The following is a 22,157-nucleotide window of genomic DNA, read 5'->3' on the forward strand; positions in this document are numbered from 1 at the left end:
CCTCAAATATGTTTTATTTTTACCATCTGTGAGTACTGGCAGAGTAATCAGCAGAAGAGAATTTTTCAGGGTGCTTTTTTTTTTTTTAACTTGATATTTGGAGAGAAGAAAGAAGTTAATTGCTTTGCAGAAAATGTCTAAAAATGGAAGTCACAGAGTATTCACATGACTAAAGGTTTGTGAAGTAGACCTGCTGAATCTAGATTTTCTAAACCATGATATATTGGAAGAAGAAAAGGAGCTATAGAGCAGGAACCTCACCTGACCCTTTGCTTTGGAATAAAATGCTTGGAAAAGATTTTCATAAGGGATTGCATGGAGATACCCACCCTGCTTAGAAAATGTAATTGCAGTTTCTATTTAGTTTGAATGATTTCTTACACTATATCTTTGTCTTCAACAACACAATGCCATGGTACATTGTGGTGTCTTCACTGCCCCACGGTAAAGCCTATTTTTTGAGTAATTTTCTTGTTAGCACTTCAGGTGGAATGAAAGATGCTTAACACTGTTCAGCTATTGTAGCTAAAAGGACATAATGGAATGGAGAGGGAAGAGATTTTAGCTAGCTGAAGCCACGGCAGTTTGCTGACAGTTGTAGAGTGCATTTGGAGTGTTGTAGCCAAACCACAGAATGCTAAAAAAAAAAAAAGAAAAAAAAAAGAGATGTGAAATGCTTTACTCATATTTTTTTTTTTCTATGTAATGTTTCACTCTCTTCATTTATAAAGCAGCACAGGCTGCTGATTGAATGCTAAACAAACCTGAGCTCTCTCTTGTTAGCACTTGCAGACATATTAAGCCTGTTGGGCCAGCTAATGGAACTGGCCTCATGCCTTTGACGGCATCATAATCAGCAAGATAATTTATTTTTGTTGTTTGTTTTTAAAAGAATAGCTTTTCTAAGTCATTTGCAGCAAAAAAGCTTCTTATTTCCAATTTAAAATGAAAAGGCTTTTAATTCACAAGTTACCTAGGGAACATTTTGCTCTCCAATTCCTCACTTTTATATATCACCCACATAACAATTTTTAGAAGAGAAGTGGATGCACTGGACCATGAATGCTGCCACGTTATTAGCTTTATTTCCTGACCTGTGATGGTAGACACAGAGGCTGGAATGCATGTGAATATGTTAACCTTTTTGAAGGAACAAACTTCCAATCCATTTTATTTTAACCACAAGGGTGCAGTGAACGAATGTGTTTCAATATATGCAAACTTGACCTCCGATTTCACTTTATCTAAGAAGTATTTAGGACTGGGGAATGGCAGGGGGAGTTATCTTGTTCCCTGAAATGTGAAGAGCTTAAATTATTCTGGACATTTTAAAATCCAGCCTTTTGTTGTGATGTGGAAACAGTAGTGCCATATGCAAAATCAAAATGTAGGAAAGTAGTTAGAGAGGAAAAAGGGCATGGAGGAATACCATTTTCTGCCTTAGACTTAGTACTTGAGCCTGAAAGGTTTGCTTCAAAACTTACCCTGTGGAAGAAGATAATTTCATTAAGCAAACAGGCATCAGCTTTTCTCAGAGCCAGGCCAGTCGTTGGCCATGGGACAGTGTCAGTGCTTGGCTGGTTTTGCTGTGTGTGTCAGGTCTCACAGAAGGGCAGTAAAGGAGGAAGGAACACAACTGGCCTTTCTCAAGTGTGCAGCCATGTGCCAATCCCTGGATCTATTCTTAGAGTTCCTAACGCTTTTTCTGTACCAAATCCAGTTTGAGGTAAGCAGAGAGAAGGGGAAGATTATGCGTGCATAAAACTCTTTGGAGGTTGAGTCTTGGCAAAGGGTAGGCCAGGAGACATCTTTCTGATGGCTTGATTTCTCTTGTATTCCTGTCAATGCATTTTAAAAGGCATCCATCATGTTCTGCTCACAGTGACCAGAGGAAATGTCACCGCTAAGACTTTGCACGATGCAAAGAGGAAGGGTAGCTTTGGAGATGTGTCTCTCTACCATAATTCCACTAATGGAAAAAAAAAACATTTCAAATTAGTGATATAGAAGGAAGTCTCTTCCAGATTGCTCAGATCAGCTTTTTTGTTTGTTTTTTGTTTGTTTGTTTGTTGTCCTGTGAAATAGTGTGCCATTTTATGAATGGGGCCATGGATTTGGGAAGAAAAGGACCATTACAAGCAGTATTCCTGAGTCATTCCACTTGTTTGTTTTTAGGTTTTTGCTTCTTTGCTCTGCTCTTCTAAAGGTACAGAGTGACAGAAATAAGTAGAGAAGGCTTGTGTAGTTGGAAGAGGAAAAAATTATTCCTTTAGGAGGAGGGGAAAAGACCTTTTAACACCTTTCCTAAAAGGCCATGTATTAATTTGGTGTTCCTAAAAGTAATAGTACATCATCTCAATAAACACAGCCCATCCTGAGCATACGGGACTGTTCTTGGAGTCTATTGTAAGGAGGAGTGCTTTGCATTTCAAAAGTAAGAGCTGAAAATATGACTGTTTGCATTAATGCAGCACTTGAAGAGATCATCAAGTCTTCTACACACATAATATGGTTTGAATGATGAGAATCTGTGTGTCATGTGTAACACGGCACATATTGGAAAGTACTTGTTAGCAGGCAAAATGCCCTGTTTGGTTCATCTTCCAATGAACTTTAATTAGAGTAATGGAGGAAACATTTTTAAAGACACTAAATGGTAGAAAAGGAAAAGTAAAACAAACAGATTTTTTTTATCTACACCTAAGTAGAAATTCACTGATATTCAGCAATCAAAGCATCCTCATTGAAAATGGCATTTCAGAACTTCTGTAAGCAACAGGTGTAAACTGAGCCATGATTTTTCCATTCAGGGGGTTTGACTTGGCATAGAAAGACATCCTGCAGACCACAGCTGGCATCAGGCACAGTTAAAAGATCTGAGGCTGTTAGTGCCTAAACAGCCAGTAGGAATTACATTACATGATGGAGACTGGCTAATATAATTGAGCCAGCTAGTTATTCTTCACGTAATTTAATTATTTGACAAATTGCTTAGAAACACAGTGTTCTTGTTCCATGCTTGTGCTGCACTCATAGTATTAAGAGGCACAGAACTGAGGAATTGCTGGTGGGTATCTAGTGAGCTCAGCAGATAGATTTGTGAGCATGTAAAGGTTTGCTGGTGGGGATGTGGTGGAGTACTGTACGCAGTCATGGGTAGAGCCAAAGGCAACGTAGCAAAGATAGGAAACTGGCTTAGAGATAGCTGGTGTTAAGTGGCTACATTTGTGGCTTAGAATGGTTGGAGATGTGGCTCTACCGTGCAAGTCCTTTGGAGTTTGATTGCTGGAATGTGTGGGCTGAAAGAAACCTATGAAATGGTTGAGCAGACGGGAGATTTTTTGCACCCCAGGATTATAATATCCTCACGGATGTTGTTCAGCAGTCCTAGGAGAACTGGTACCAAGTTGTTTTATGGTCACGAATTCAAAGATAAGATAACAAAACCAAACACAAATCTTTAAGCTTCATATAGAAGCCATGTAGCACAAAGAAGTATTTTCCCAGAACTTCGAAGATTTAGGCAGTTGACAAAGCATCTCCTAGAGGCTACTTAAGAATCTGGACACCATCTGGAATGAAACTGGGCTGTAATAATAAAGGACAAATCCTACATCTTCTTGAACAGTACTGGGCAAATATGAAGACTATTTTACCACTTCATTTGTTAGCCTTTCAAAATTTCAGAGGCTGTTCTCAAAAAATCAGCAAAACCAGCAACATATTACAAAAGGCTTGTTATAAATCAGGACAGAAATGCCATTTTTGAAGAAGTGCAGCTAAATGAACTTTTGTATAATAGGGTGCTGCTTCACTACATTGCTTCTTTGGCTGTCTGAACAGTAGAGTAGCTCTTTTTAGGGTGTATTTCAGAGCCCTTGTCTCCCTGGTCAGTCCATATGAGTCATGCAGTAGTTCCCTCTCTGCCTGTTTCTGGGTTTTCTTACAGGATGCAAAGGTTGGAGTGGTTCACATTTGGATTTCTTCTTGGCATGCAGGTAGGAGGCAGCCAGGATAGCCGGATCTGGAGCTGGGAGCTGCTCCAGAATCTTTCACTTTAGCTGTAGCTTTCATGTCAAGATTTAATGTTGTCAATCTTACATCTAATTATCAGTTGGAAGAAGTTATGGAATGAAGGGGAATAAATTACTCTCCTAAATTTTTCACTGTCAAGCATAAATTCTTATAATAAGATCATGAGTGTATGATATGAGAGTGCGATGTCCTTACAGCTGAAAAATTTCTCCAGTAACAAGATCTTTGGGACTGGCCCAGTGGCAAACTGACTGATGATTTTGCCTTTTTGTTATAGATTGTTAACGAGGTTGTCAATGGGTTGATACATTTCCAGGTCGAATGGCATTAGCATAAAACATGGAAAGAACCCTGTTGCCTATCCAAGCATAGCTCTTATGTAGCTCGTCTACGAAAATGATCTTGACAGAATTTCTGCCAGCTGTGGCTCCCAGGACTTGTGCCTGGTCCACAAAGAGCAGGAGGTTGAGCAGGAGGAGCTTGCTGAGTTTCTCCAAGGCTGGTCTCCCTGTAGCTGTTTTCCTCTCAAAGAAACAGCAGCACAGTGGTCTTCAAAAGAAATTTCAGACAGCAGATGACAAGAGTGCTGCCTGAGTATCAGCTGTGCTGGGACTGAGCTTTAGCACTGTAGTGTTGTACCTGGTGAGCTGAGTTGTCAAAGGAATTTATGGAAGCCCAGAATGGACAACTTCTTACTCCTCTGGAGACACCTGGGCCTACAGACAGTGCCAAATTGCTGCTGATTTTAGTGTCCTGTAGGAAACTAGAGCAGATTTAGACATTTGTAGGTCTGAATCTGAAGGACTCATTCAATTTATTAAACATGAGAGCTCAGAGGGGAAAGAGGGAGCTGCCCCTTTAGTTTTACTAAGCCCTAGTTTAAGCTACATGGAGAATCTCCATATGAATGTCTAATCTTTCTGGAATTTTACTGAGATCTCTGCTGACCGTATTGTACAGAGCAAATTTGTTACATTAATTATGATTCATTTCATTGAACAGTTGTTATTTGGGTTAGGAAAAAAAAAAAACGCAAATGTCCTTTTTCCAATAGTTATTGCTTCACAGTTTTGTAAGACATCATGTTCATGGTGAGATGGCTTAAAATTGAGTGCTCGTGTTCTGTTCTCTCCCTGCCCAATTTTTTATTTTTATTTTTATTTTTAACCATTCTTATGCCGAGTTCTCACAAGGTGAACAATATATAAAGGTGGAATGACAAGCCCCACCACCAGAGCCATGACTAAGTTATATTTCTCCAGCTGGTAATGTAAGTAATACGTTGTATAAGTGGAAAAAAACCCAACCCTACAAAGCCCTCAACTCAACCAGCACAGGTTGGATGCTGAATACTAATAGAGAGCAGTCTGCATCCAATCCCCACTGGGAAAAAAAAATATTTGTCAACTCAATTCAAACAGTACATAAATTTGAGGGAGCTGCCATCTGCTGACAGACCCTTCCCCCACCTGCACTGCCTGAAAAATATTCCTTCAGAATATCTGCAGTATGTGGTAGTGTTCCCATCAGCCGTAGCTCGGGATCTGTCTTTCTCTGCTTTCTTCTATGTTTTCCCCAGGTACTTCCAGAGAATTTAGCTTTCACAGGACTGAGGCACCAGAGTACATCCCTGATCTGTGCTGCAGTAAGGAACAGCCCAGGGCTCTGTAGCTCAGCAGGTCATCAACATTGCATTCAAACCCTCATGTGCAAGTCAGAGCCTTAGGGCTTGAGTTTTGGAGTGACTCACTGCTCCCAGGTGTTGCTGACTACCATGGGGAGCAATGGGTGCACACTGTCTTTGCAAAATGAGAACAGCAGGAAGGATACCTGAATGCATGATACGAAAAAACTTAGTGGCATCTCATGTTGCTTGATGAGAATATTAGTTATTTTTGTCTGTGCTGTTGTGAAAATGCAACGTGTGCTTCTATGGGAAAGGGGGGAGGAGCTGAGCCAACGCGCTCATGTTGGTGGGAGCTTGACGTCTTCCAGTGATGTCAGGGGGCTCAGATCAAACCCTTTTCCATGTTTTATGGTGGATGGGGAGACTTTTGGTGTGGTAGTGATGCTATCTCTGCTTTGTTCCAGCAGACACACTCCCCTCTTAGGGGAACCTTTGGGGGCTATATATGACTTTGGGGAACGGGTGGGCAAGTATCCCCCTCCAGCTACCCACTCAAGCAGTCATACATGACAGATTCATGCTTGTAGCACTTCTAGGTTTTATCTGCTCACTAAATTTTATTTCCCCTCTGTGAGTGTTTATATTGCTCAGAGACCGCCAAGGTTCATGTTATTCATTAAAAAAAAAAAAGAAAAAGAAAAAAAGGGAGGTTTATTAGGTATTGCAGCTCTATGATTCTTTGATGTTTGAATGCTAATTAAGCTTTGTATTTTCTGGAATAGAGGTGGATCTTAGCTCTGACTTGGCAAAATATCTGGGAATGTATTTTTCCTTCCTTTTCCCCTGGGCTTTAACATCGGACGCGACATTTCATCCCAGAACAATTTTACACTATGCATCATCATGTGTAATATTGTGTCACGCTGTAATTTTGCAAGTGCATGAAATGGCAGGAGGGAGGTGAAAATGGGCTCAATTACACCCAGGAGGGAGAAGAAAGCTCAGCGGAAGGGACCTGCTCCTGGGAGGTAATGAATTGGGTGTCAGCACTTTGCTGGAGCAGAGCGCCAGAGCAGATGGGAATTTATTATTTTAGGGGCTCAGTGGGCAGGCAAGAGGAAAGGAACCAGTCAAATCACATTACTAATGGTCATTTCCGTAGGCTGTGTGTGCACAGGGGATTTAGAAAGAGACATTCATTCTAACTCCAGACAGCTCAGTTCTTTGTGGTTTTGAAGGCCAAAAGAAGAACTTGGCCATTTTATCTAGCTTAGAGGGAGAAGTTTTCAAAACAACTTTGTCAACAGCTCTTGGGAAAGGAAGGCATGGAGCTGTTCTGGATGGGAGAGACAACCAACAGCTCAGGGAATGTTTCCCTTTCACAGCATCTCCTTTAGCTGCAGTCAGCCCTGAAGGATCCCCGAAGGACTTGATTTGAAGTAGGCCTTCTTTGTTGCATCTTTGCATGCCCTGACAATCTTCCTCTATTTCTCCCAAGTTGCCAGCACCCTTTTCCACACTCTGTAGATTTTCTTCTGTTTGAGTTTTTCCATGAGCTACTTACTCACCCATGTGGTTCTCCTGCCATCTTTGTCTGATTTCTTACTCTTAGTGATGTGCTGATCTTTAGCTAGCCCTTCCATTTGCTAAACAAAGCTAGAGAATGAGCATCTTATTTCTCAGAACAAGAGATGCTTTCTCAGAGTTACGCTCTGTGTATTCATGGGTGGTATTTAGCATAATTTCAGTGAACTTTGTTACTTCCTTTAACCTGATCCTAAGTTTGTTCCTCCAGGTTAACCAATGCAAGATTTCTTCATTCACTGTATGTTGCAATTATGGAGAACTGAGCATTTCTTAGTTACTGAGCCCGTTGCCAAGACTAGCCTCTAAACACTGGCTTTGGTAGACCAAGATGCTATATTTTGCCTTACTGCCTTCATATGTACATTACTACATACAGTGTTATGAGAGGAGTTACTGGATTTACTGTTCTTTTTTTAGATGAGAAAGAATTGGTGGACATTTGTTCTATGGGGAGACATGCTCTTTCACATCGATCTGCAAGATCAGGGTCTTTTTAGAGAGGGTTCTTTTCTGCAGATCTTCTGTTGGAAAGAGTAGAGAGTGTAGGCATGCTTAATCCAGGAAGTCTATTCAAACTCACAGTCAGATGTGTTTTGCTGGAGAGGAAGTGGAGGACATATTTTCTTGGTAACTGGTGAAATTCATACAGCTGTTCTTCTCTTTTACCAGCTATTTCTCCAGCACACCAAGACTTTTACACATGTTCTCTGATGAGACCCAGCAGTAAGTTCTTCTCCCTGTGCCCCTGTGCTCCTGCCTTTTGCTTAATTAACCCATTTTGCAGCAGATTAAGCCCTAAGGAGGATGGCTTAATATGAGCAGTTTTTCTAAAAGTAGAGTCAGGGCTTCAGTGAACTGTTCACCACTAGAAAATCCTATTAGCTCCAATCTTACCCAGTCATCTTACCTTTTTGCACTTTTATTCTAAAATATTCTGATTTAACAATGAATTTACAAATCACTTCTGCTAGACATGGTCTCCATACCTCTCTTTTTCCTGGGATTTGAACAGGATATGATGGGTCAGATTTGGCATAGTACATACAGACATAACTTCACTCTTACTTTTTGCCTTAAAAAAGCCACCAAACTTGTAGCTCTGGATCATCTAGAATTCGCCAAGGCTGCTTTAGCTTCTCTGAGAAAATGTCCCAATGCCTTATGTGCTTAGAAATGCATCTCACCAGGCATTGCAATCCTCTGCAGGATCTATGAGTGTGGGATGTCTCTTCTGCACAGCAAAGCAATGACAGTGATCCCTCTGAGTCTGTGCAGGGATTGCGTATCTTACAGGTTTGCAGAATGACAGCTACTGCAGTGACTAAAGGGGGGAATTGGAGCAAAATTCAGAGTGAGTCAATATTAAGCAGTTAGCATGCATGTATTGATATATTATGTTATTGATATACAAGTAATAATATATTGACAAATTCTGAGATGTATCCAGTGTGTTATTTGTTAGCTGCTATTCTTTACAAGCTTGGTCACTATACTGTGGGAATTAACTCTGATTTTCCGCTCTGTACTATGACCAATCTCCTACATATAGTTAAGGAACAGCTTCTGCCTGTAAATGCTATTGAATTTCCTTAGACACCTGTAGAAGAACATAAAAATGATGTAACTGGAACAGCAGAAGGGTTGGTGAACCAACATAATTAGAATTACTGAATAATTAGATAGAAATGAAAAAATGTGGCTCTTCCTTGCTAGGACAGTAAATGACAATTGCTGCCTTTCGTACAGGTAAATGCAGCCCTATTATTGGGGAGAGGGCATATTTTGGATATCTGTTCTTTCAGTAAGGATAAGCACATGCCTGGTTTGGTGGGAACATGTCTGCAGGGTAAGCACACAGTCTGTGCCTTTTCCTGCCATTGCTGTTCCCTTAGTGGTTCAGTTTTGTTGCAATTAGGGAGAGTTTGCAGTCTTGAGCTCTGCTCCTGGTGGAAAAGTTGGAGCCAGAAGCAAGCAGATTGAGTCTGCAAGTAGGAAAAAGCCTCAGAAATCCTCATCCCTCTTGTAAACTCATGCCTAACCTCAACCTTTTGTTGTAGGATCATCCTCAGTGCAAGCTCCGATAGGCTCACAGAGCACAGGAAATTGCAGCACCTTCCTCATGTAGGCAAACATCCTGCCAAATTCTGGTGGTGCCCAGCTCCAACTCCCTGCCCTGGCTATGCAACAGTTCCAAATGATCCTTTACTGCTGTTCCCACCCCCATCATCTCAATAAGTGTCTTTATTTGATTATGAGCCCTAGTTTGTGTGGTAACACTGAAGCTCCAGGGATTATGATTTTTTTCATGCCAATCTGGATTGGCATGAGACAGCAGTCTCAACAGGATGAATTACTGTAATACAAGTAGTAGAAGTCCAGAGGCTTTTGCAGGGCATTTGCTGAACTACCAGTTAGGACGAAGAAAGCTTCAGGCAAAGGGACAAGGGAGTGGTGTTTTCCCAAGGTGTTCCAGACGTACACCCATATGCATGCACCCTGATGAAGTGATTATCAACTTGAACCTCAGTGCATTTGAACAATGTGTATTTGAGGCTCTTGCTCAGCCTGTAGGAAGGACACAGGTTTTAGCTCAGCTAAAACCAAGGGTCAGGGCTTCAATCCAGGCATCTGAATGGGGAGAGTAAACCTCCTGCCTCCCTGCTCATGGGCATGCTGTGGGTATACATGCTGGCTTTTGTCAGTGGTTGGCTGTTCTCTTTTTATGCCTTTGATAGAGGATTTCTTCCCACCTTCTGCAAGCTACTCAAGGAGTAACTTCACCTTGCAGCAGAAGACACAAAGGAACGTGCTCCTAAAGCTTCATTCTTCCTACCTGCTGACCTACCTCTGCTATCAGAAAAATGATATCTTGCCATGGCTGTGAGGCAGCTTACCTGCGCAGATGAGGCTCTGAATGTGGAGCCTCTGGCTGACTGGGAGTCCTGCTGGGCCAGGAGGTGATGAGATCCTGGGAACGCAGAGGGTCCAAGAAGGCCAAAAGCACTACAAGGGGTTAAACACAGGAATGTGCACTCCTGAAAGTCTTGGGGGTAGGGGAGTGGGGGGAATGGAAATGATGTGATAATTCAGGGCTATTGGATCTAGCCTTCATTCAATTACCATGCTTAGTTAAGTACTGCACAGTGAAGTGAAGACTGCAGTCTGTTAGGATGGATGTTACTATAAGTCTTTTAATTATGAGGTTGCTCACATGCCATTTTAACATATGTAGAGTAACATTATCCTTCTTTTGTAGGTCACTATTCTCATAAGTCTGGCTCTTGCATTCCTTGCCTGCATAGTGTTTCTTGTGGTATACAAAGCCTTTACTTATGACCACAGTTGCCCAGATGGATTTGTTTATAAGGTAAGAAACTTCAGCCGGATGAATTGCCTGAGATAATGATAGACTCTAAATGACTACACGGTTACAGTCTGTTCTGCTTTTTTGACCAGACCAAACAGAACATTTGGCAAGAATGTGTTGAAATGGGAAAAGTGTTATGGGAAATGTGGGGTTGCATCTGCTTCCATCAGCTACTGTTACACTGTAATTGTTGGGATTAGCTTTGGTGAACACTACAGACAGATGTTCAGGAACAATCCCTCCTATTTGTGAATAGATTTATTGCAGCTGGAATATCCCATGTTTGCTTCCCACACATTGAAGGGACCAAGGTTTACTAGCATACATTTTAATGCAAGGCAAGCTCCCAGAGTGCTGGCACTCCTTTCTGGAAGAAATCCAAATTTGCCCATTGTGCTCATTTATTGTGCTTTTGAGCATCTATCAAGAACAAAAGCATGCAACCTAGTTGCTGAAAACTTTCTGCCGTTCAGTTTTATGTCAAATACACAGAACTATTTGCTTGCTCTGTTGAGATTAAAAATAGTAATAATAATAATTGCAAAATAGGTCGCTCACTCTTTGCTACAAATGAACTCATAAACACACAGGAGGCTTGACCACACTAAGAATGGTCTGTGAGCTGGAAAATAGAGTAAGCTTATTTGTACAGTAGCTATTGTGAATCATTCTCTTAGGTTGTATAAAAGTGAATTTAGGACTTCAGATGTGAATTTCAGAATCAGATCCAAACCCAAACTTCTGAAAAGATTAAAGGCTTTGAACGCAGATTTCTGCTAATCACATTGATATGGGAGCTGGGTTGTCTCATCATTTAATAATAATAATAATACCTGGGGCCTTTTATATCACTGGTCCTACTTTGTGAATGCCATCCTGTCTGGTATTTTTACTGTTTCATTGCTCTTTTACAGCTGTTGCAAAGTGAATTGATTTGTCTGTGCAGTTCTTAGCACCCAAGTAGTGTAGAGGAGACACACTGGCAGTGTCTGCACAGCCAAGAAACTCTGACAAGGGCTGGGCAGTTGGGCCATGCTTCCTACCATCCTTCCAAAGTGGTTATCCTGCAGGTCAGGGACAAGGCATAGCAACAGAGCTGCACATCTGCAGCTTACTCTGCCTCTGTCTGTCCTCTGCCTGGCTGAGGATTAATTCTAAACTTCACTCTATGGAGATCTCTCTGCATCAGGACAGAAGCTGCCCCATGTACCATGTAGGACTCCTGGCAGGGACGTCAGTCCTTGTATGTGCCAGTAACACACCGAACCCCTCAAATCTTCATTTTACAGCCCCATTTCCAACCCAGCCACGAGATCTGCCTACAGTCGGGGTTGCCAGTAGCAACAGGCTTGAAAGGCTGCTGCTGAGTCTAAACTTTGTGCATTCCCACATGGCTGCTGAAAGGCAGTAGGGGTTGTGCAGCAGATGCTCTCACTGCAGCATATGAGTCAAACTTCATCTACGCAAGCACCTAACAACGAGATTTTTAAAAGGAGAGCCTGAGGCTGATGGGACCCTTCTTTACTTCTCTTGCTTTCTCCTCCTTTCTAGCATAAGCGGTGCATCCCGGCCTCCCTGGATGCCTACTACTCCGCACAGGATTCCAACTCCCGGGGCAGGTTCTACACCGTCATCAGCCACTACAGCATGGCCAAGCAGACCAGTTCCCGGGCTGTATCGCCCTGGCTGTCCTCAGGGTCAGTAAACCATGAAGCCAAGGCTGCCAAAACAGAAGGTCATTAAAATTAATGAGTGGTGATGGGCGAAGTGGGAGGGTGGGGGGGACAGCACCGTGTCTATACTGCATTGCTCTAATTGAGAGTGGGTGCTGTGCTAGCAGCACGATGGGAATAAATAAGACCCAAGTGCGGGAGTCATCTTAATGGATATTTCTTTTTGTGCATTGTTCTCGTTGATTTGTAACCGAGTCGAGCTCTTGTACAAAGGCATGTTTGATGTTGACTGTACCTTACGATGTAAAAATATTTTTAAATCATTGCTTAACTATTTGTTAGAAAAAGAAATTAAAAAACAAAAAAAGCAAATTAGATAAACAGCCAGAGAGGATAAAAGCAGCAAAGGGAATCCTACAAAACATTACCATTGCTGGAAAGCTGTGACTCAGACTTAACATGCAGTTGAAGAATAGCTGAAACCCTTTTAAGAGGCAGGGTAGAGAGAACCTGTCAGAAGGATATTGCAGTGTTGTTTAGCTTGCCAAAGGGGGGATAACTGGTATCAAACTAAATCCAGTATCAGTGTGCATTTGCTGAGAGATGCAAATATCCCCTCCTCCCTCAAACATGCACAGGTGTAAAAGCACATGCACACACACCTGAACAGGGGCTTATGCAAATCCGGGAAGATCCAGGCATTCCTAAAGAGCTGTCACTGCTCCGGTGATCTCAACTGGGCTCTGAAGTCCTGGCTGGTGTGTGGATGTGGAGCAGGATAAGAACTGCTGTAGTGAAAGCAGGAGTGTATTTGTGAGCACAGAGCTGGTGGCAGTCAGAAGATCAGGGCTTTACCTACTTCTGGCATGGATTTCCTGAGCGACCTTTAGTAAGTGATGTGGGAGGGGGTTGGCCATAGCATGCTCTCAGAGTAGAAGGGTCCCTTTGGATCTCTGCTTGTATACCCAGACCAGACCCCAAGCTTAGACCAATACCAGCTGGTGTAAAACATCTTCTCCCCACAAATGGCAGTTAAAACAGAGTGGTGGGACTTTAAAAGAAGGGATTCTGTTATTCAGAGCCACCATTTGGCTCATTATTGTGAGGTTATGCTGCTTGGCAGGAGATGCTGAGCAGCAGGAGCAAGTGCAAGGTTTATGTCGTACTAAGGCTGCTTTTTTCAGATTTGTGGCTAGACTGGGATGGAAATTAGGAACTGACCCCTTCTTCCCTGCATTGGGCAGTTTTGTCCTCCATTTCGCATACATAGACACTAGAGGGTGTAAATCAGGGCAGAACTCCTCAGTCCTAACAGGCATCATGATAAATAACTGTATAGTGTAGCTAAAAATGTAGTGCCAAATGTCATTGTCTGATTTCCTATCCTCCCTTCTCCTTCCATCTGTAAATTCATTTCTCACTCAAAATGTACAAACCACTCCCTCCACCAAAAATCCAAACTCCAGCAAACCACTGAACAGTTTATAATTTTGTGGTGTATTTTTTGTCAGTAGGTAGCAGAGACTGAAGTATTTTTTGGTGTAATTCTTGAACTTTTCTGACGGGATTAAAATAAAGCTAGATGTGACTGAGTGTCTCTGTGGCTTGGGCAGGTTTCTTTGGTGACATGTTGGGAGGTGGTGGTGGGGATGGTGATGGGTGCAGGTCTGGAGCTGCAGAATGAGGCTGAACCCATTACTCTATTAGAGTCCTGTTTTTCTTTTCCCAAATGTTTTGACATGGAAACTAGGCAAAAGTACCTCTCTTTAGCCTGCATCATCATGTGCTATTATGTGCTATTCCTATCAGGATGTCAGCACTTGCTGCAGTGCAGCAGATGTGGTGGAAAAGAAATGCAGCGGTTACAAAATCAGTTTTCCTCAGGTCCTTATGGAGCAGGGCACATCTCAGACCTATCCTGTGACCTTGAGAAAAGAGCCAGGTGGGTTCTGATAGCCTCAGAATCAGGATGGATCTGGGATGGAATCGAGGCTTGAGACATCATTCTTTTCTCCAGCATCCTCTCAAACATGGTGGAAAAACAGCTAAAAATAAGGGCTAATGCTTTTGATTGGTGATTCTTGACTTTACAGAGGGAATTCCTTTCCCCTGCTGTTTTAAGGCCAATGACTGCTAGAAACTTTGGCTGGCAGCAATGTGTCCCTTACCATCTGCTCCTGGGGCAAGTGAGCTCTCCTGCTACAGCAAGCTTAAGAAGGAGAGCTGCTGCAAGAAGAGCACTGCAGGGGAATACTGCTGACAAGCCAAGAGCTGCTGCTGAACTTTGGAAAAGTTGAGCTCTGAATGTAAACTCTACAGCTTAGTTTCTAATGAAACCACAACTTATTCATCTCACATTGTTCAGAAAGCAGATTGTGTTTCCTCAAATCCTTCAAGCCTTTGAAATGGAATGATACTCTGGCATTAAATTGGCTCGTTCCCAAAGGCTGAAGAATGATTTATAAAAACCTTTAAAAAAAAAAAAACACCAAAAAAAAGTGTATTCAGAGTTGTGAAATAGAGCTACTGTAGGAGAGAAACCACTCTGGTGTTAGAGGTCACTACTGAGTACTTGTGAAATGTATTAAATGGCTTCAGCACGCTTTGCAGAATTGAGTCATAGGATAATTTGACCATGGTATTTCTATTGCCACTCTCCCAGTAATACCCTAACCATATATTTACTTTAATAACTCATTTGAATTGAAAGGGTCTAGTTATTATTAGATAAGTGAGTCAGTGGGGATAGCTATTTCTATTTAATAAAGGAAAGATCAAAATCTATATGGAGCAGAGTGGAGGAAAAAAAAAAACAGACCCAGGGAAGACTCATGGGAGAGCAAAAGAAAGCAAAAAACCCAACTCCAGCTGAAAGTTCCATTACTGCAAATGTTGTTATTATGGTTCTTGTACAAGCTGCTGTAGAGCTTCCAATAACAACAACATATTTTAAACTCAGTAACAGAGATAGGCTATATTGAAGTTGCAGTGTATCTAATTTCAGTTTTTAAAAGCCTCCTTCAAAGCCGATCATATGTTTTCAGAGGTGATTATGGTAGCATATCTGTGACAGTGCAATCTCATCCTGGCTGTTACCTGTTTGTGAAGTCTGCAGCTCCTGACTGGCTCTGCTGAGTCGTGTTTTTGCAGGTTATGGCCTGGTTAGAATCTCCATCTCAGCTCTTCATGAAGCTGACTAAAGTGAGCCTTCCCTGTGTTTCTCCAACGTGTGTGTGGTGACCAAGTCCTCTCCTGCTTCTTCATCTGTGACTTACTCAGTCTGTGCCAGGAGTCCCTTTGGGCAAGCCTCTCCATTATATTAGATAGCTGCAGTGGGCTCAGCTTCTCAAAACATCCTATAGAGTCTTCTCTATAGTTGTTTCCTGATGTTGGCTGTTTCTGGCACATGGGAAACTCCTGTTTTTGATGGATAAATATTGACTTCTCCACCAAAATATGTATTTGAGTCACTGGGACTGGAAGAGTTGATTTCATATCTGAGATAAGAAGTGGATTCTGGGACTGTTTGTCCTATCTGAAGTTGTAGGAAGGGATGAATGAAAAGTATCAGCACGTGAATGAGCTCACCTAAAGGGGCAAGGGCATCCTGAGCAGGCAGCCATCCCACGGTGTTACTGGCAGAACACATGGAAAAATAAGGAATCACTAAAGAGATGGGGATGCCATGATGAGAACTCAGCTGCTCTCAGCCGAGGCTCAGGAGTGGGAGGAAGAAATTGTGACTGATAGAGCCTGAGAAAAATTGAGAGCAAGAGAAAAAGAGGCTGCTACCAGCATGGAAGTAAGTATGGCTTTTCTATTCTGACCTAATGACCCCAAAGCACTATATCCTGCTTGACTAATACAGATCACCTTGTTTTGGAAAAGCTGCCCATTGTTGCTATGAATATCTGCTGACTGCAGCACACTCGAGGGGAATCACTGCACCTCTTGAGTGCCAATCGTCTTGGACTGCCTGGAAAAGCAGTGTCAGAAAGAGAGGGGCTGATGCAGGACCCTGCTGGCTGGTGATGACCCCTTCTGAAAACACAAATGTCAGCCGAAGGGCACGGAGGGGACCTCGTGCTCTGGATCTGCATTGACAGACAGCCTGAAGTGCTGGCAGTGCCTCGCTGTGAGATCAGAAAAGGAGCAGTCTTTGTCCCTTCACGTGTTTTTTTCCCCCCCTTTATCCTCCTCCATGTTTGCCAGCTGTTTCTGGTTTGTAATAATACCTCAAGTGATAAGTGTAAGGGTCATGTACTGAACTGTCTACAATCACTTTTTATACGATTAGTCAGGGTCTTTTTAAAGCACCCTAATTATTACAGTCAAACCGGATTAAGCTATTGCTCTAATAGATTTCCTGTTCCTGTAAAATAGGCCAAGAGGATGACTTACAGACGAGGATGGGGGAATGGAAGCTCTTTCCTGCTGTAGCTTTTGCCTCATATGCTTTTTTTAAAATGCTGTGCAGTACTGGGGGGTTGCTGGGATCCCACTGGGAGCACACAGTGACTGTCAGGGGTGTCTCAGGTCCCCTTCCGAGCAGGGCTGGTGTTCTTTTGGGGGCAAAAAAAGTAAAAATCCTTTTGATTAAGAACATTACCTGGGGGGGGTGGCTGAAATGTCATTCAATGAATTCTAGATTGCTCCATCATGGATAATAATCTAGGGTAAGCTGAAGTACAGGAAGACAACAAATGCAGAGGCATTATGCTTGAACCACTTGTCAGGGCTGAGCAGGATCAGTCCTGAAGAGGCTTTTGTCCCACAGTAGGCAATCTATGGCTGCTAAAAGCAGAGAAAGAGGAAGTGGAAAAGCCTCTTAGCAGCAGGTTACACAGTTCATTGGCACGGTTGCTGCCCTTCTCTGCTCTTATGTGGAGGCACTGGCCATGCCTGAAGCAGAAACTAGTTGCTGTGGCTGCACATCCCCTCCATGCTGCTGCCTGCACCCCACGAGCACAGGGACAGGTGGGAAGGAGAACCTGCACAGACCTTTGCTGATAGCACAGAGCGTAAGCAACAATAAAAATGCTGAAAATGGAGCCAGTAATACAATATCTACACTTGTGAGCAGCGGTGTTTTAGATGAGTCAAGTGCCAAAGTATCCCCATGGATATTGGGGCTAATGATAGCATTATTTACCCCTCCACTGCCCTTCTCTATTGATGTGACTTTTCGTAGGCCAGTGTTTGCCCATGGCCAAGGAGCATCCAACTTCTCAGACCTGGTGATTAAGAAGAGCAGTGCTTGTGCTACATGGGGAGTGAAGTCACAACGAGCCTCCCTCTCCCTCAGAACCTGTAGGTCCTGAGCTTTCATTCTGAGTGTGCTTCAGCCTCATTGAAAACCTGCTTGGGCTGCTCCAGGACATGCTCCCTGATCATCTCTACTTGCACAGCACCACGTGCAGCTATGCACAGCATGGTACAAACCCATGGGATGTATTGCCTGCTGTAGCAAAAGGTGCGATGCTCAGCAATGATGCCAGCAGTTTCCAGGTGCTGGTTGAAAGCTCTACAAGTCTATGCTTGTACTGGTGCTGGGGTCTTCACCAATACTTTGCTTTGCTGGATAAGTGTACAGTTAATAGTGGCCTTCAGAAAACCCAAAAACCCAAACTCCTGAGTTCTCAGTCACTAAAACCTTTTCAGTGAGTTGCTTTGCAGGGCTATGGGTGAACCCTGATCAGCTGGCCAACAGTCAGAACAGGTAGTCAGCTCTCCCAGCCATTCAAATGAACACAGGTTTCTCCTGAGCAGTCGCTTGCTTTCAGCCCCTCCAGTTGTGGCTACATTTCAGTGGTGGGTAAATTGATTTCTGTGTATATTTTGCATGCCAGGTTATTACAATTACTCTTCAGTATCCTTTGGGATGAAAGCCTATTATAGAGATGAAAGCTCATTAACAATAAATATAAGGGGTCAAATCTCCCTATAAAAATGTATTAGAAACAGATTCCAGTTTGGAAATGTAAATATAGCATTTGGCAGTGGTCCGGACTGGCTAGTCTGGTGAGCAAGACAGCTTAATCCATTGGGAAGATGTGGCTATTTTAATAGCAGCAAACAGAATTACTCTGTGAATTATGGACTTTTGGCTCACTAGGAAAAAACCTCCCCTCATCATAAAGAAGAAATTGTTGGAATTATCTTGGGGATGTGGAATAGAATGAAAAAAAAAAAAAAGAAAGGTGAGGAGAATTATGAAATAACAGAGATAGGAGTGAAAATATATAAACAGTGAAAAAGACCTTTTGGTTTTTTTTCAGCTTTTTTCCACAAGTTTTCTGCTAGAAAAACATTTAATCCACCCACATACCCAATACTTTTCCATAGAAATAGCTTATACATTTCCATGTATGCAATGCAACATCCATATGAGTACACACAGATTTTCAGAGATCTGCTTTGGAGACCTCACAGTGGTAGAGGAGCCATGGCTGTTTCTGTGCTCCTATAATAAAAGGACTCAAGCAAACACACACAGCAATGGTGCACTGTGTATTTAAGCAGAACCAGTGTTTCAAATGCCAGCTGATGATTTTGATCTGTTGGCATAATCATCAAGACCTTAAGATGAGTAATTAACATGATGAAGTCTTCGGGTCCTACAAATGGTAGCAATCTGTGCGTGCTCCACAGCAGGGCTGTCACCCAGCTCACAGCATGCAACATTATCTGCTTACTTCTGTATCTTGACCTTGCTTTAAAAAGCTGACTATGTAGGTTTTGTTTTAAAAAAGTGAGATGTGTCACTTTAACCCCCTCCAACTAAATATACAAAGAAAGGCAGAAAACCTATTCTGCTTCTTGTTCAGTGCAGTGGTTTTGCTGCTTTTCTCCTGCGAGGTGCTGCAGTGACTGTCTATAAAGAAGGGACACCTGGCCTCCTCTGCAGCCCTTTTATTTCCAGTAATATTTTGGCATGTGTCAGATGGAAAAGCTGTTGCTTTTTGCACAGACCCACATTAATAACCTGCCAGATAGAATGAACACAAGAAAGGGCAGGAGAGTAGGAAGGGAGAGGGAAATAAAACACCCAGGTCCTTGCATCAGCTGACATTTAGTAGGTATCACTGGTTGTTTCTGCAGTAAGTTATTATAAGGCCCATTAAAAATGCAACAGGACGGGGGGTCTGAGTGCAGCATCAGAGGCTGATGGGAGATGAAGGCTGAGCTGCTGTGTTTGGAGGGAGCACAGAGGAGCATACCTAGGCTGGCATCCCTGCAGATGTGTGAGTATGGCGTGCACCCATCTGCCTGCATACATCTGCCTCTCTGTCTAGCTGCAGACACACAGGCACTCCCCACAAAATCCCACATACAAGGAAGAAGATGAAACTCTGCTAAAATATAAGTATGTCTTCAAGCAAATATCTCCTAGCAGTACTATTAGTACCTCTTTAAGGGACACACATGCAGCCATAATACACCTGCCAGAACTAATTCTGCTTCAAGGGAGATTTACTGCTATTGAAATGCCATCACTCTTTACAAAATGGGCCTTACACTGCTTTTTCTGGGCCCCATCTATGCATTGTCAATGCATAGAGGGAGACCTGGAGGCCCAAAGCAAGATCAGTATTTTGCAGCTCTACTAAATACCATAAGGAGAAAATAATCTCTGCAGGCACTGTGAGCCCTGGGCACCTGAGTTCAGGCGTTCTGTCCACGAGCAAGCAATGGACTGAGATGGACTCAGAAAACAAAGAGTATCCAGGACTGATCTTGCTGATCACCCCACCAGCACTGGCTAGTATTCCACCCAGTTGAAACTCACAGACCAGTTATCTACAAGAGTTTGTTCTCATTTATTAAAACAAATAAATGGATGACACTGGATGAGACACAGATGCCCACCAATTGCTTCAGGATTGCAGCCTGATGATGTTTTAAGCATTGAGAATTGAAATAATTCAGCCCACAGACCACCTTGATTCAGGTGTGAAGGAAGTTAGAAAACAGCTGGGTCGTAAATGCAAAAGAACAACACATGGGAAATGTTCATTCCAGCTGGTCAGAAAGAGGGAGACGCTGAATGGAGCAATGCAAGATGATGAGAATGGTCCCCACAGCAGCACTGTGTGTCAGGTAAGCTGTGCTGGGCTTTGGCTGGAGGGGGGGCTCATGTTGATGAACCACATGCAGAGGACTGAAGCATTGGAAGGCATTGTTGTGGGCTCTGTGTTATGGCACTGGGTGCCTGTGGGAAGCAACAAGTCAGTAAGGAGTCACAGGTTTTTAGGAGGCACCATGTAACGTAGAGAGAAATGGCACAGCTCTCTGTTAGGTAAGATCACATGCTTTTGCATAAACATAAGGTAGAATAGGTAGTATATTTCCCCTAGACTGGCCTCTTCTGAATAGTACATGTGTCCATTGGGATATTTTCCACAAGCTCATCTATCTTCAGCCCACTACATCCCTGCACCAGTGTGGGCTTTGACTAGCAGCATGCAGGGCAGAGCCAGGACATGGGGACTGCCCTGGGGGACAGCTCAGGGCCCTGGCATTGTGGTTGGGGTGTCCTGGGGCTGGGAGCTGCAGGGTGGGTGCAGCCAATCCCACTGCACAGCCAGGCCACACATACTGCCCCGAAAGGCAGCAGCAGGCAGGAGCTGTGCCTGAGCTGTGCTCAGAGAAAAGTCCTTCAAACAACATCAGAAGCTCCCGGCAGCTTTTCATCTCCCAGCTGGAAGTCAGGAGCACTTGGCAGCTCCTCTGTACTTTCAGAGCCTATTGACTTCCCGCTTGTTCCTCAGGTTATTTAAGCCTTTCTGTCCAAGTCTCAGTGAGAGAAGTATTTATGAGCGATGTGCCGTACGCAGGATCTGCAGAGCTTTGCTGTGAGTTTTTGTGTTGAAAGGGCTGGGAAGTGCCACTAATCCCACAGCATCCTGGACCCATATGGAAGGAAACGTGGAGCTGCGCACAAGTTCCAGCATCATCCAGCATCCACTGAGCAGCGTGGCCCGGCCAAGCATCATCTGGTTCATTCAAGAGATTTTTCCCTCCTTCCCTTTAAAGTCTCTAAAAGAAAGGCACCAAGTTCAACCTCAAATCTCAATGCTGGCTCCCTGTAATCGCACCATGCAAGCAGAACTCACAGCAGTGTAATAGCAAGTGGCCTGTTCCAAGAATGTGAGTTACAACCTCATATGAGAGCACTGAAATCTGCCTCTATGCACCACAGATAATGTAAGTGCTCCTGAGGGAGCCCTTTAAATTTCTCACCAGACAGAGAAATGCAGCAGAGTGGGGGAAGTTTGGGGGATAAGAAGAGAAGGAGAATGCCTAGAGTGCAGATAAGGGGGTGTAGAGCTGCACATTTCCATGGTTTGTACATTGGTAAGTGCAGTGCTAGCAATTCCATAGAGCAAGGACACAGCCCAGGTGCTCAGTCCAGCTGGATCCTTGGGCTGGGGGCATGGTTGGTACCAGCTGTGAGTGCAGGCTGCTCCCAGTTCATGGCCTATGCCTGCAGAATGTGCTCTCTCTGCAGAGACGTGTAGGAAACTGCTGAGCTCTGAGCCAGGCAGCAGAGCTGGAAGCCGCAGCTGGGCAGGGAGGCAGGGACCACACTGTGACCTGTGCCATCTGCGAATGAGGAAGGGGCACCTGAGCTGTGCTGGTGAACTGTCTGCCTTTGGCCATGTGGTTTGCATCATCTAATTAGAGAGAAAGTTAGTTGGTGTGGTTGGGCTGTAAAATAAAATAGATTTCCATTTTATTTCTTTGGACTGTCTGAAAAACATTAGATTCTGAGTAGGAAGAAGACCATTGTCACTGACGTGATGTGCTGCCTGTTTTCCCTCCAGTTTTTTCTCTCTGTACACTACATCTTCGTGAGCTTCAGCAG

The 22,157-nt window shown here is 43.3% G+C and overlaps 1 protein-coding gene across 1 annotated transcript in view; it reads left to right on the forward strand.

Annotated features, from left to right (window-relative positions):
• Window positions 1-13,882, forward strand: part of NSG2 (neuronal vesicle trafficking associated 2) — a 35,631-nt gene extending 21,749 nt beyond the window's left edge. The window contains exons 4-5 of the mRNA XM_048960840.1: window positions 10,506-10,616; window positions 12,168-13,882. Of these exons, the coding sequence (XP_048816797.1) occupies window positions 10,506-10,616; window positions 12,168-12,359 (303 nt within the window). The 3' untranslated portion in view covers window positions 12,360-13,882. The remainder of the gene's footprint in view (window positions 1-10,505; window positions 10,617-12,167) is intronic.
• Window positions 13,883-22,157: the final 8,275 nt, after the last annotated feature.

This window comes from Lagopus muta, chromosome 14, assembly GCF_023343835.1.
Source record: "Lagopus muta isolate bLagMut1 chromosome 14, bLagMut1 primary, whole genome shotgun sequence".
NCBI classification, from domain to species: Eukaryota; Metazoa; Chordata; class Aves; order Galliformes; family Phasianidae; genus Lagopus; species Lagopus muta.